This window comes from Panthera tigris, chromosome A1, assembly GCF_018350195.1.
Source record: "Panthera tigris isolate Pti1 chromosome A1, P.tigris_Pti1_mat1.1, whole genome shotgun sequence".
Classification (NCBI taxonomy): Eukaryota; Metazoa; Chordata; class Mammalia; order Carnivora; family Felidae; genus Panthera; species Panthera tigris.
This window is the reverse complement of record NC_056660.1, coordinates 227,050,072-227,065,546: the sequence shown is the minus strand read 5'-3', so window position 1 is coordinate 227,065,546 and position 15,475 is coordinate 227,050,072. Positions and strand designations below refer to the sequence as shown.

The following is a 15,475-nucleotide window of genomic DNA, read 5'->3' as shown; positions in this document are numbered from 1 at the left end:
GCCCAAAGAGTCTCTGTTTACATCCCCCTCATTTTCTTAAACTCTTGCTTTTATGCTCGTGTTTGTTTGGGTTTTTTGAACATTTATTTACTTTTGAGACAGGGAGAGACAGAGCATGACTGGGAAAGGGGCAGAGAGACACGGAGACAGAATCTGAAGCAGGCTCCGGGCTCCGAGCTGTCAGCAGGCTCCGGGCTCCGTGGGGCTCAAACTCACACACCTTGAGATCACGACCTGAGCCGAAGTCAGATGCTTAACCGACTGAGCCGCCCATGCGCCCCGTGCTCATAGTGTTTTACGTTGTTTGTTTTTAGCTTTTTCTTTTCCTTACCTTAAATAGGCTAGTTTTATTTTAAATATCCCAATCCATCTTATTTGTAGAAGCTTGATCTTTATTCTTTATTGAGAAAAGAATTCCTTATTCCTTGTTCTTTTTTTTAATGTGTATTTATTTATTTTGAGAGAGAAAGAGGGTGTGATCAGGGGAGAGGCAGAGAGAGGGACACACAGAATCTGAAGCAGGCTCCAGGCTCTGAGCTGTCAGCACAGAGCCCAACACAGGGCTTGAACTCACCAACCTTGTAAGGTCATAACCTGAGCTGAAGTCAAACGCTTAATCGACTGATCAAATTTTTTAAATGCTTATGTATTTATTTTGAGAAGAGATAACACAAGCGGGGGAGGGGCAGAGAGAGAGGGAGAGAGAAAACACCAAGCAGGCTCCAAAGTGCCAGCACAGAGCCGGACACAGGGTTCGATCTCACAAACCATGAGATCACGACCTGACTTGAAATCAAGATTTGGACGCCTAACCGACTGAGCCACCCAGGCGCCCCTCACATTTTTCTTTAAATTCTAGTTAGCTAACATTCAGTGCAATATTGGTTTCAGGAGTAGAATTCAGTGATTCATCACTTACATACAACACCCAGGGCTCATTATAACAAGTGCCCTCCTCAGGACCCATCACCCATCTAGCCCATCCCCCATCCACCTCCCTCCATCAACCCTCAGTTTGTTCTCTATCTTTAAGAATCTCTTACGGTTTATTTCCCTCTCTCTTCTTCCTTTTTTACAAAAATTCTTCTTTTGTCAAATGTCCTTCAACAGTTACTTGACTTGACTCAATAATTTTATGAATCATATCAAATCATGCATACCTGAAAACCTATTTTTCTAAAAAGTTATTTTGAAGGATTTGCTTGCAAATGGTTTTGCTTTAAAGTTAACATTTAAAGGGTGTTTTACTGACGCTTTAATTGCCTATGATCTTCGTGATTAATAATGTCTTCACAGGACAATTTTCTAAAGGAAAAGTATTAGCATAGGCCCATGGCATAAGCTGTTGGGATGCCCATCACCTAGATCAGAGTAAACTTGCAAATATTTGCCAAGGAAAATCTCGGCCCTAGTTCCACCTCCTACTGAACCTGCCTCCACATGTAGTGGGGTAGACATCCATCCAGGCATGGTCTTGTTTAGGCTCTTCAACTTTCCTAAAAGCATGCCAACTTCATCACCCTCCCAGCTGACACCAAAGTCTATGGATTTGTCTTTAACCAGCAGTGCCAATGGTCTATCACCTAGATTCTTGTCAGGGCTTAAAATCCCTCACATTTCACACTGCCCCATATCCTCTGTGAACTTGGATATACCAGTGATATTCACGAAGGAGTTCCTGAAGAGTGTGAAGGCATCCCATCGCGGCTTCCCTGGATCAAGCCATTCTGTCATAATGCCTCCCACTTGACGCACACTGGGGTAAGGCAAGTAGGTGAGGATTCTGCTGAGTGTTCCCATTATAGAGAATGCACAATAGAGTATCGTCCAAGGTGTCAATTTAAAACAAACAAAAAAAAAATGTTGTTTTCCCGAGCAACTGGAACCTTTCATTTTATGCATCGTATGAATGCTATACCTAATCGTACATCACTCTTTCCTTTGTCCCTGGGAAAAAAGCCTTCGGTCTCTGAATCTGAGGTCCATTTATAGCTTCTTTTTGAGACAAGTTTACCATCTTTGGTTTTTATCCTTTCCTTTCACCTTAATTTTCTCATTACTTTATTATTTTCCAGCAGCCACCGCAAAAGCCACTTAACCAGCCAAGCATAGGTAAGTAAGCCCCCTCCCTTACATGTTACCCTACAGGTGTTTCTTCTATTTTCATTCAGCTCAGTCACGTTTTTGGTTCAAGTTTAAGCAACACCTCTACTTACTTCACAGAGATCCTTCCAAAGTGCCATTTGAGGCTCAGAATTTTAACCGCCACCCATGACTCTGAGCACAGCCTGGCTTAGGTGCCCTGGGTTGCTCAGTGCACAAGACAGCTGCCTAGTCACAGGTGGTGTTATAGGTACTGTGGTAGGTCGTGAGAACATGGGGGCGTTGGTGTGGGGAGGGGCATCCATCTCCCAGAGTTAGCCAAGGAGACATCATCACTTAGTTGGGGTTAAAAGCTCAGAATACGGGGCATGTCAGTGTCATGTACGTCTCAGCACAATTAGCAACCCTGATGCTGCTCCCACTCGTGACTACAGATGATCGTGACAGGGAATTTTATGTGTCAGCTTGGCTGGGCCACGGTACCCACGTATCTGGTCAAACTTTGTTCTAGATGTTTCTGTGAAGGTTTTCATTTTAAAGTTTATTTACTTATTTTGAGAGAGACAGAGAGAGCGTGAGCAGGGGAGGGGCAGAAAGAGAGAGGAAGAGAGGCAAGTCCAAGCAGGCTCCATGCTGCCAGCTGCAGAGCCTGACACAGGGCTCGAACCCACAAACCATGAGATCATGACCTGAGCCGAAACCAAGAGTCAGATGCTTAACCAACTGAGCCACCAGGCACCCCAGTGTAAAGGTATTTTTAGCTAAGATTAACATTTAATCAGAAGACTTTGAATAAAGCAGATTATCCTTCATAATGTGGGTGGGCCTCAACCAATCAGGCAAAAGCCTAAAGAAAAAAAGACTGACAGCCCCTAGAAGAAGGAATTCTGCCAGCAGACTGCCTTTGGGCTTTAACTGAAGCAGATCATCCCTGTGTCTCCAGGCTGCCAGCTTTCCCTGTAGATTTGAACTTGCCAGTCTCCTCCATCACATCTCTCTCCCTCAGTCTCTCTCTCTCTCTTCTTCTTCTCTCTCTCTCTCTCTCTCTCTCTCTCTCTCTCCCCCCCCAACCATGTGTACACACACCCTACTGATTCTATTTCTCTAGAGAACTCTGACCAGTACATAACCAATAGTTTATCCTAAATTTCTCCATACATACTGACTATTCTAAGATTGAAGGGGGGATATTTAGGGACACCTGGGTAGCTCAGCCAATTAAGTGTCCCACTCTTGATTGTAGCACAGGTCATGATCCCAGGGTCAGGGTATCGAGCCCCGTGCCAGGATCTGTGGTGAATGTGGAGCTTGCTGGAATTCCCACCCCCCCCCCCGCCCCTCTCCCCTGCTCGTGCTCGCTCTCTCTCTCTCTCTCTCCCTAAAGTAAAAAATAATTTAAAAAAATGGTTAAAGAGGAGATATTTATTTTTTTAATATGAAGTTTATTGTCACATTGGTTTCCATACAACACCCAGTGCTCATCCCAACAGGTGCCCTCCTCAATGCCCATCACCCACTTTCCCCTCCCTTCCACCCCCCCATCAACCCTCAGTTTATTCTCAGTTTTTAAGAGTCTCTTATGGTTTGCCTCCTTCCCTCTCTGTAACTTTTTCCCCCTTCCTGTTCCCCATGGTCTTCTGTTAAGTTTCTCAGGATCCACATAAGAATGAAAGAGAAAGAGGAGATATTTAAAAGCATGTATATTCCAGCTATAATATAAATAAGTCATGGGGATATATTTTACAGCATGGTGACTATAGTTGAAAATACTCTATTTCATATTTGAAAGCTGCTAAGAAAGTAGATCTTGAAAGTTCTCATTACAAGAAAAATAGTTTGTAACTATGCACGTTATGATGGACGTTAACTAGACTTATGGTGGTCATCATTTTGCAATATATACAAATCTCAAACCACTAAGTTGCATACCTGAAACTAATGTAATGCTGTATGTCAATTATATCTCAATAAAAATAAAAAATACAGAAAACCATGTGTAGTTAACTGTTTTTGGAATATTCACTACTATTCAACATATTTCTGCTTACATGATTTATCTTGATTAGCCAAAGGGAAAGAAAAGAAAAATATATGTTACTCTTGGAATTCACCCCGCCTCCTATACACGTGTGTGTGTGCACGTGTGTGTGTGTGCGTGTGTGTGTGTGTGTGTGTATACACTGATAGATACATGAGGCTGTTGTTTCTGTACAATCTTGACTACTTGTGTACATTATACTGTTCATATTGTTCTTGGTTGCACCTAATGAAATATTTTGACTCTTCAGATGCTTATCCAAGAAGAAAATCAGAAAAGTAGCTGTATCCGTTTTAAAAGGCAAGGACTATATGAGAATTTGCAAGACTTTGTCCCAGTGGATGGAAGAAGCCCTGAGTCCTATTATTCCAACATCAGAACAAATCCAGCAAGGGCTTGGAATAATATGAGACTCCAAGCTACCAGTTTCATCTATGCAACAACATCGGACACGAATTACGTTTTAGCAAAAGAAAATCAATATGGCTAATGCTGTCTCGTCCCTCTGATCCCTTTCATCTCTAGGACGCTAAGGGGGCCTTCACAGAGCCAGTAAACTTACCCAGTGAGGGATTTCTGGCACATTTCCAACTGGTCCAGCAAGTGCGGTAACAGCTGCCCCATGGTCTCATCTCCAACACAACACTGAACCACATTTGGCATTTCATGAGCCCGAGTCATAATCTTCACCCAAGATTTATCGATATTGGAAAAGCGCTTGGCTTCCTACAAAAACGAGGTAACAAAGCCCACTTGGACACATCTGTGATCTCAAGGAAAGCGCATCTCACATACCTTCTGCTGGGGCCAGATTTCTCCCCAGTCTGGATATCCCAACTCTACATGCCTAAAATGTCACACATGTTCTATTTCGATTCTCCTTTTGCACCATCCCACCCCCTTTCTTAAATAAGGTCCCCCCATTATGTTAACTGAAAGCAGAAGACAGACACAGAAATGAACATACAATATGAGACAGCTTGGAAGAGAAAAGCACTCCCAAGTGTTTTTGCCAGTTATCCCTAAATGAAGTGAATTTTATGTTTTTCAAGTTTGCTACACTGAGCACTGAATTGTTTGTATATTTAGAAATGAAAACATTTAAAAATAAGATACAAAACTAATTACGGTATAACCCTAATACTGTGAAATTTTTAAACATAGATTTTTTTTTCAGAAAAAAAAATTGAAAATGCGCAGAGGACTTTGAGAGAATAGAAATAAGGTTTTCCTTCTTCCCTAAAACTTTCTGTAGTTTACCAATAAGCATGTACTATCAAATATGAGAGCAAGAGACCCCACCGAGCTCCTTGAATATTGAATGTGAAAGTTGCCAGTATTACATCCAATTTGAGATTCCCCACCACCCAGCAAGAAGAAAAACATGCCCAAATATAAAAGCAGAAATAAAGAAATAAGTAAATAAATACTTAAAGTTCAAGTGTGTGGATACATTCCACTGGTAGGTGAAAAATACATCGGCTAACAGATCCATGCTCTGTAATGAAACTGAAAACTCACCACAGGGACAGCTAGGAAGACTGAGCAAAAAAAAACACTCAACACAACCGTGTTTCTAAAACTCAAATATATAATTAAAACATTATAATTTTGCAAACGATTTAAGGTAGTTGATTAAGAATCCTTGAGATTTGGTAAGAAAAATGTTTTTGATAAAAATTTCAAAATACTACACTCCATATTCCCCATAAGATGATTAAATTTGATGAGAAAAAAACATGTTCCACAATCTTGAGAAGAGGGCCTTTTTGTTCTGGAGTTTCTTTCTTCTGCCTGTTTCCACCCCCCCAGTTTTCCAGTACAGATATAATTGGGTGAATTATATAGCGTGAGTTGTTTTAAACTGTCAGTAGTAACAGAACAAATTATCCTGCCATTGTCGAGATAACTACGCCATAATTCCGCACTGTTCCCAAATTCTACCTTCAAATTACCTAAAGTGTATCAATTATGCAGACATTCCTTTTGTTTTTTAACCCTCTGTTTCCCACAAAACCACACGGTTCTGTAGCCTTCACACCCTTACTTTTCCACAATGGCTCTCTCCTTATAAAACAGTTCAACAACAACAACAAAAACATTGGGGAGGGTGTGGCTCCAGAGAAATTGAAATATTATTGCATTTTTGAAGGAATTATTAGTTATTAGAGAATTCTCTGAGTTAAAACCCTGATGAAACCATAAGGAAAATTCTGAAACCTTAGGAAGCTGCTTGGCAATATCTCCTCCCACAAAGACAGCTTCTAAGTAAATCCACAAATTCTGCACCATCATCCAGCTCTCAATGATGTCTGTTGAGTTGGAAAGGTACTGCACCCATTTTTGGATCTGGGCCTTGAACGGCATATTGTACCTAAAATGAAAAATACAGTCAGCATTTAGGAGGTTTTTTTGGTGTTTTCTTTTTTATTGTTGTTGTTTTCAAACTAAAAGATTTTATTTAATCCTAATTTTTACCTGTTTCTTTACAACTGAGATTATGTTGTGCTGGTTTTGAAAATGATGCTACTGGGGCACCCGGGAGGCTCAGTCAGGTCAGCATCTAGCCCTTAATTTCAGCTTAGGTCATGACCTCGCGGTTCATGGGATCGAGCCCCGCGTCGGGCTCTGGGCTAACAGTGCAGAGCCTGCTTGGGATTCCCTCTGCCCCTCCACGATTCTTTCTCACACCTTCTCTCTCTCTCTCTCTCTCAAATAAATAAACTTATTTTTTTTTTTAATGATGCTACCAAGTGACTAAATCATCACCATTTACTGGACATTGTTCGACTTTTCCTGTTTTGATCCAGAGCATAAACAGGTGGGAGATGTGTCATCTGAGGAGCAGATCAGGCATTAGACTTGATTCCACACAACTGCTAGAGTAATAAAATTGGGGTCTTTGTTGCTACAGCCAAGCGAGTAATAGTCTCTCTGCTGACCTTTGTGTCTTCTCCAGGGACTCTCTCTGGTTTCTCACATACCTTGAGGCAATTACAGAGACACTGGTGGGGATCAAACAACCAATTCAATTTTCAAACATGTTAATACCTGCAATCTCTCTCTAGCCTCCCCCTTTCTGGGTCTCTTTCAAACTTCCCAGCCACTCAAAACCACCCACTAGCATGTGTCTGTGTGTGTGTGTGTGCATGTGCGTGTGCTTGTGTGTGTATGTGTGTTAGGGCTCATGCATGTCTACGTGTAATACTCTGATAGTCACTCTTTAGTCTCTCCTATAGTTAATCTATCTTCCTTTTTTCATTCTTGAGAGAGAAACAGATCATGGCCTTCCAGTGTTTTTTTCCTTTTCTCTTTAGATATAGGACCCCATTTCTACCTGGAAACGTAAGTGCCAAGTTAAAATACTGAATTTCCCAGCCTCCTCTGCAGCAACGGGCAGGGCCGGGACTAAGTTCCACATCAGTAGCTCCCAACCTTGGCTGTACTTTGAGGACATCCAGCAGACATTAAAAATTGGGCCTGGGCACCGGGGTGGCTCCGTCGGTTGAGCATCCGACTTCGGCTCAGGTCATGATCTCGCGGTTTGTGAGATCGAGCCCCACGCGGGGCTCTGTGCTGACAGCTCGGAGCCTGGAGCCCGCTTCCGACTCTGTGTCTCCCTCTCTCTCTGACCCACCCCACTCATGCTCTGTCACTCTCTCTGTCAAAAATAAATAAACATTAAAAAAAAATAAACCCTACTCAGGCCTGCCTGGGTCCCACCCCCAAGAGACTCCAATTCAATCAGTGTGAGATGTGGCCCAGGCACTGGGATTTAAGTGCCCCAGGCGTCCAGTAAACAGCCAAGTGAGGACCACTCTCTTGGGTAAGAAGTGGGTGGCAGCATTGTATGGAAGGGGAAGTAAGGGGAAGGGCCACCCCTGGAAAAGACAGAAGGGTGAGCCTGATAAAGCTTAGGTCCCTGATGATGAGGTGGAACCTGCTCTCTACCCTGAACCATCAGCCTTGGAGCTTCTTTTACGTGAGAGCCGCATAAACTTCAGTTTTGTGCAGGCAATGTTTCATGAGGTGTTTCTATTATTTGCAGACAAAATTCTAATAATTGTACTCCCTGTCACTGTTTTCCCTTTTTCTTCGCCCTTAGGGATCCCTCCATTCCAACAGACTATGGATTTAAATCTTTCTCAAATATTAGTCATATTCATTAAAATTTTCATTCCCACAGTCCTAATTGTGAAACAGACTGTTCTAATATTCCACATCTTTCTGGGTTTTTTTTTTTTAATTTACGCTTTTCACTAGAATGCGGTTCCATAGCAACAGAGAACATTGTTTGATTTGCTCTTCTGTCCATAGCACCTAGAAAAGTGTATGGCACATGGTAGGTGTTCAATAAATTTGTACTGAATACGTGTTCCTCACACAACTCTCATCTGTGGATTCACTGCCATCGGTAAGGACAGTTTCCCCGTCCCTAACATAGTAATTTTTACTTAATTTGTATGTGTTCATTTTCTGCCTCCCTAGGATGTGTTATTTTCCATCTGTCCTTCATTTATTTGGGTATGAATAGCAACCAAATTCATTCACACTCACCAAATCCTAAGTACTTCAGAGTCAAGGTTACCAATGGTCTAAATCTCTAAGACCGAATTTTATATCCCATATTACTCACTTCAAACACTTGGGTGTACCAAGCAAAAGTGAAGAAGAGCAATTTTTATCAAACAGTATTAAGTGGTTATCAATCCCTACATTAAACTTACTCATATACATATACACACAGAAGAGACTGACGTTCGAAAGACAGAATGCAGTAAACTCGTATCTCAATGATACCCACATGCTACACAATTATTATATATCTGAGAAGATCCTGGTGAACAAAAAATTATTTCAGGAGGAGCAAAGGAAGCAAGGTACCAAGGAAATGTTAAGCTCATGAGTCTAAGGCATGTGCATCCAAAGCATGATGGTTTTGCAGTTAACTGTCAAACAGAAGTGTTAGACTCGTATCGGTCTGTGCTGTTTTATTTCTCTTTATGAATTAAATTCACTCTCTATCTTAATCTGTCATCTCATTAAAGTATGTACACAACTAAGAGTTTCTAGTCCACAGATGTTGGCACAACGATTTCCCAAGTAGAACGATTATTCTGAAGCTCAGCCTAATTTCCCCTGGACTCCGGAGCCTGTCAAGCTGTCAGCTGTGCGGTGAGGCTTGTCAGCTGCAAAGTTGAAATGTTCCGCAAGATCCAAGTGGCTAATTACATGTTGCATTATTTTGTCCAGTTGATGGTCTCAGACACATCCCACAGTACAGGATAAGGAAATAAAAACAGCATTACACATGCTGTGCCAAGGGCTAAAATTAAAACACGGATTTTTAATGTTAAATAAATTGTATGGGGGCCATTGCTGCATTGTTTAATATTAATTTCCCTTAAAACGTTTGCTGCGGTGGTCCCCACATCTCAGGGGAAAGATGGACGGACTTCCTACCTGTTGCTCAGTAGAGAGCCTAGCAACATCAAGCTGTCCTCCATGCTGGTGATGATTTCTGAGGTGCTGTCTCCCCGCAAGAGGAGCTCTCCACGGGCTTTAAAGCTGCCAAATGCGAATGTTTTGCTGTCCCACTCGTTCGTCACTTGCTTCAGCTTGTGCTCAATGTCTCTCTCTTTCACCGCACTGATACAGATGTCCTATTAAAATTGCAAGCTCTAGCTTTACCACATGAAAGTCACACGTCCTTCGTGAACAGTCCAGATTCAGCAGAGGTCCTAGCCTCACTGTTTGCCTCATACGTATCTAAGAATACTTTTCCCGCCCAGCTCTAAAATGCAATATAACAAATGGCGTATATGTATATAGATCGAGATTTAGGGAGAGAGATGAAGATGTATTACTAAGTAACAGAACCTTAGTTTGTAAAATTTCCCACCAAACTCTTCCAGAGAGAAAGATGACAGAAAAGGTACGCAACAACGGAACACCGTGAGAAAGGACATCCTGACATTTGTGACAACGTGGGTAGACCTTGAGGGCATTAGGCTGAGATAAGTCAGACAAGTAAAAATACCATATGCTATCCCTTATATGTGGAACCCTCAAAAAAACAGAGGGTAGAGTGGTAGTTACCAGAGGCCAGGGATGGGGGAACAGAAGAGATGTTGGAAATCTAACACACAGTACAGTGATAATAGACAACAAAACTGTATCATAAATATTAAACTTCCTAATAGACTAGAGCTTAATTGCTACCACCACTAGAAGAAATGATTATTATGTGGCATAACCCAGGTGTTAGCTAACACTCCAATGGCAATCATGCCACAATATAAACGTATCAAACCAATATGTTATGTACCTTCAACTTACACAATGTCATATGTCAATTATATCTCCATTTGGATAAAAAAAAAAAAAAAACACATGTGTGATAACCTTGTAAATTTTGAAACTCTAATCAAAGACCCAGAATTTAATGTGTCTCTGATTTAACTCTAGAGCCAAATCAAAGCGGTATGAGAGGAGAAAATGAAGAGAAACCTGACTTCTTCCAGGTCTCCCTCCACTTTCCCAGTCTCCTCTGCAGCCATGCTTTTTCCTGGACCATTAGTCAAGCCCCATCCTTGCCTCTTCTCGTCTCATGCTGCACTCCCTCTCTGCATGAGCTCATCTATGCCCACACAGTCTGTAACCTGTTGTATCTCCCGGTAAGACCCCCATCCATTTGCCTATTGGGCCTCTGTGTTTGGATCTAACCAAGGGAATCCCAAACACATTCTGTGAAATATCAAACTCATGCCCCAAATTAAGCTCTTTGCACTTTGTCGTTCAACTGATTCCCTTCCAATAATTCCCTATCTCCGTGATGAGCACCATCATCCACCTTGATCACTCAGCAGGAAATTTAAGGTTTACCCTAGATTGTTTCTCCTACCATGTTCCCTCTCTTGCCAGATTCTACCCGGCTCTACCTTCTAATGATCTCATTGATCTTTTCTCCCTTCTCCAGCTTCACTACCTGCCCCCTCATCCAACACACCACTGTCTCTTGTCTGGGATATTCTTATAATCCCCTAGTTGGTTTTCCCATCATTCTCACTTGCCCTCCCCCAATTCTTTCTCCACACAGTTACCACAGTGATCTTTACAAAATGCAAATCTAACCATGTCATCTCTGCTCAAAATATATCTCCCAGACGGCTCCCCATTGGTCTCTCCACCCTGGTGTTCCTCTGGTTCCCAAACACACTTCAGACCCTTCACACATGCTGTTCCACATGCCTGACATTGTCTTCTTTGCCCTTTCCAAGTCCCTCAGCCTCACCACACAAGCACATTCCCTCCCCAGCAGTCATGGGCATGTGTCCCAACTTCCCTACCTTTACCACCCCATTACCCCAAACAGGTCAAGCCCATTACTATGGGCTGTCATAGAACAGATGCTTTTTACTTCAATGGTATTTACCCCATTGTGTAACTATACCCTTATTTGTGTAATTATTTAACTATGCAAGTTATTTAGTGATCTATGAATGAAGGAAAGCATCTGTATGTCCCCAGCACTTAACACAGAACCTGTCACGTAAACATGTGTGGAAGGAACGAATTGCTGGATGCCCAGAAGAGTTTTAATTGTCCTGGTATGGTTTACTGGTCCAACATTCCATAATGTAGGAATACTGTCAAAATAAATCCCATGAGACCTTCCAATCTCCCACCACATCAGGTAATCCTATGAACTGTACCTCTATTTCTTCTTTGTATTTCAGAAGAGGTGCCTCCATGATATTTCTTAACTTAAAAGTTTCATTCCCCACATCCAGATTATGGCCAGTGAGAGCAGCTATCCTTTCCCAATGCCTGTCCATCATGGCCTTACTGGCCATGTGCTCCAGGAGTGGGCAACACTCACTGAAATCATCAATGGTCTTCTTCAGATCCAAGAAAGCCTGCCAGTCCTTCAAGGCCCGGGGCAGCTTCCGACACCTGCAAAGGGAGTCACCGTGAATGGTCATTCAAAGATGAGCCTGAGTGTCTCCACTCCAGGCTTGTCTACTAGCATTCTATCAAGAAACAGTCATTTCAAATACCTACCACACTTTCAAATCTCATGATTCAAAGGATATCTGTTAATCTAACATACTTTTACATTAGAGAAAACTGCCCCTCCCAATTGGGAAAGTTTGGTGCTTTTTTTTCAATTCCCTCGTAACACTTAGCTAGGTAAAAGGCATTATTTTAAATGACAGAGGTGCCTCCCAATTCAATTCAATTCTACAAACATGTATTGAGATCCTCCTAAGTACAAAGCACAGCGGAGTGTATCAGGCTGTCAACCAAAAAACACAACAAATGACCCTGTATTTTCTTTGGGTTCAACACTTAAGTCATATGGCTCTTGCTTTTATTACAGGAAGTCTTCTCACATAAACTTCAAATGTTTGATAAGTGTAATATAAAGAGAGATCAGCTCCCTCCAGGATGCAGAAGAGCCCCTGACAAAATTCATCCAGGTTTAAAGGACGCATTTGTCTTACGACGTACACACAGGAGTAATTAATAAATAGCGTCTGACAAGGGTGACGTCAACGGACAACAGCAATGCAGCCTGATGTGCTTTCAAAACATCTGGGAGTGAAAAGAGAACTTGACAGTCTATCAAAGAAGAAAGCATTTAAGATTCAATAGCTCGGGGCATGCTAAACATTTAATTTCTCACCTGTTCTGGAACTCTGAAAGTTCACTGTTGATTTTTTCAATATTCACTTCCGACCAAAGCATCTCATGATAGCTATTTACAGTTTCTATGACGCTGTTGTATAGAGAGTATATTTTCTGTAGAAGATTTAATTGCTTCTTTATTTCAAGAAGCTGAGGATACGGAGTAACTGGCAGTCCAAAGAGCTCCTCTCCTCCAGTATAGGTGATGTATTTCCGATAGATATTATCAAATTGATTCTAAAGAAAACACCAGTGAAAACTCAGCAAGATGATTTACACATGAATAAACAGGTAAACTTAAAAACTGGCAAATAAGCAAACATGTATGATTTCAGAGCACATGTAAATAAGAATAGTAAATAACTATAGTTAATTAAATAGACACCATCTCCAAATATAATTATCCCAAATCACAATTTTTAAAAATATTCCACAATAGGCTTTTCTATATTAAGGGGAAAAAAATGTATGTGTCTAAAACATGTTAAGGTTTTGGTTGTGTAGAAGGTCATAGAAACCAAAAAGATTACCTGGAATATGATAAGCCTATCACTGGCTTCCTGGGGTTTTAAGCCACTAGCCATTGGACCATTCTGAAACAAAAAGTTAAACACAAAATAAAAGGAAGTGTTATATTCAAATTTCATGAGCTCAAAGTATATGCACATCAAAGCTAGTTTTCATTCACGTCACATCAATGTTAGGAAACTTCGTTCTTTAATTGTAGAAAAGGACTCAGGAAAGTGACTCATTTGGAAATATTTTCAAGTAAAAAAAGCCAAGTTAATACCACACCTTCTAATTTCAGGAAATTCCTAAAATTAAAAATGAGTACTTCTCATTTCTTAGGCGACCAGGCGAGGAAGGGTCAGTAAGCAGTCTATAGGAAGCACGTATCATGCCTGGTTTTGAACTAAAACACCAATGCCACGGAACTCACAGATTTTAGCATTCTAATATTTATTTGCAGAGTGACATAGAATCTTAACATTCCAGTCGGGCTTTCCTACATTAGAACGCCTTCAATACGTGGATTTCTGTGCTGCTCCATCCATGTTAGTGCATGGATCCAACCTCATAACTTCGTTAACTTTGTGCTTTTGTGTGTTCCTACTTAACAGGTACAAACTGTACCCTTCGCATATTTCCTTTCTCTAGTGTATTATGATCGGTTAGAAGTGGGTCTTAGTGTACCACATACTCCTAGTGCCGAAAAGTCTGCACTAAAACTCATAAATGAAGGACTAAAACAGGAACTGCCTCTGTCTTGTCCACGTTGGTGTCTTCAGCACCAAGGGCAGTGCCTGCCACACGCTGGGCGCTCTACAGTGTTCGTGGAACTAAGGAAAGCTGCAGAAGGATGACATTTAACCACATGTGAACAGGACTTGGCCACACAAAGTTAGAAAGCTACCAAACAACTTCAGGAACAGACCAATGATACAATTTGGATTGCACTTTTAGACTCCTCATTTCCTGGATTGCTCTCATGAAAATGAAACTCCCATTCCTAGGGAGAGTCATGAAACTTGGCATAGAATCTTTATGCACTTTGCCGGCTCTATTGACTCTTCCCAAAAAATACAAACAGGAAAAACCAGAGTTGTACCAAATCATAGTCCAAGTAGAAGTGGTGACAGTCTCGGAGGAAGACCTCCACGGTACTAATTAGCTCCTTCCTGAAACGGGGCTGCAGTGAGACTAATTCGTTCTGAACTTCACTGGCACGTGTCAGAAGCTTCTCCCAAGAATAGCGCAGAGTATCAACTTTGTCCATCTCTTCCTTTGTTATGAGAAGACCGTATTTGTTAAGCAGGGCATAGGATTCCTACACAAAAGAAGGAAAATTTAATTTCTGCCGGTCAGATGCATAAATCTACTCACTCACTTATTAAAGTGATAGAATGGAAAAGATCAGTATGATAGGGAAACTACCCCGAGAGTTCATTCCTTCTTGCAAACCATAAAAGCTTAAATGGGCAACCGGGCCCCTAAGCTTCAGTTTCCTCTTCGGTAAAATGAGAAAATTCCTGGCTGCTTCACAGGATTTTTGTGAATATCCACAAATATCATTTTAAATGAATTTCAAAAACTATAAACCATTATGCAAATAAAAGGTATTTTTATTTAGGCCCCTAAGTTGTATTTCAAGGCTTCGAGATGAAAAACGTAAGATAATCTAACTGCTAATATTACCATAATAAAATAAATCGGGGTTTTAAAACTCTATCCCATTTCATTTTGTTGGTAAGAGGTTCCAATAGTAAGACACGCAAGGGTACTGCTGCATCAAAGCCTGAGCCCAGTCATTGACCTCAAGATGCAAAATCCTCGACTACTCTCTTGGCTAAAAGAGTTTGGTTTTCATGAGAAAGGGTTTTCCCTAAATATCTCTGCCCTCCTCTCCCGGCATTAGTTCTCTCCATACAGGTGGAACGAATACCTGATCATTAATTTGGGTAAAAGACTTGATGTGGGCAAGCCTAGCCCAGTGCCTTTCTCCCTCTTTCTTCTTCCTCCTTGAAGGCAACCCACTGGTCTGCCCTCCAGTGTCAATAGAGTGAAGCAGGGTGGGGTGCCTGAATGGCTCAGTGAAGCGTCCGACTTCGGCTCATATCACGATCTCCCGGTTCGTGAGTTCAA

General features: G+C 41.5%; 1 protein-coding gene across 1 annotated transcript in view; it reads right to left on the bottom strand.

The window, feature by feature from the left end:
- DNAH5 (dynein axonemal heavy chain 5) overlaps positions 1-15,475 on the bottom strand; it is a 283,958-nt gene that overhangs the window by 146,667 nt on the left and 121,816 nt on the right. The window contains exons 25-31 of the mRNA XM_042997483.1: positions 14,442-14,660; positions 13,363-13,425; positions 12,831-13,069; positions 11,857-12,097; positions 9,605-9,804; positions 6,362-6,515; positions 4,704-4,867 (exon numbers count right to left, since the gene is read on the bottom strand). Of these exons, the coding sequence (XP_042853417.1) occupies positions 4,704-4,867; positions 6,362-6,515; positions 9,605-9,804; positions 11,857-12,097; positions 12,831-13,069; positions 13,363-13,425; positions 14,442-14,660 (1,280 nt within the window). The remainder of the gene's footprint in view (positions 1-4,703; positions 4,868-6,361; positions 6,516-9,604; positions 9,805-11,856; positions 12,098-12,830; positions 13,070-13,362; positions 13,426-14,441; positions 14,661-15,475) is intronic.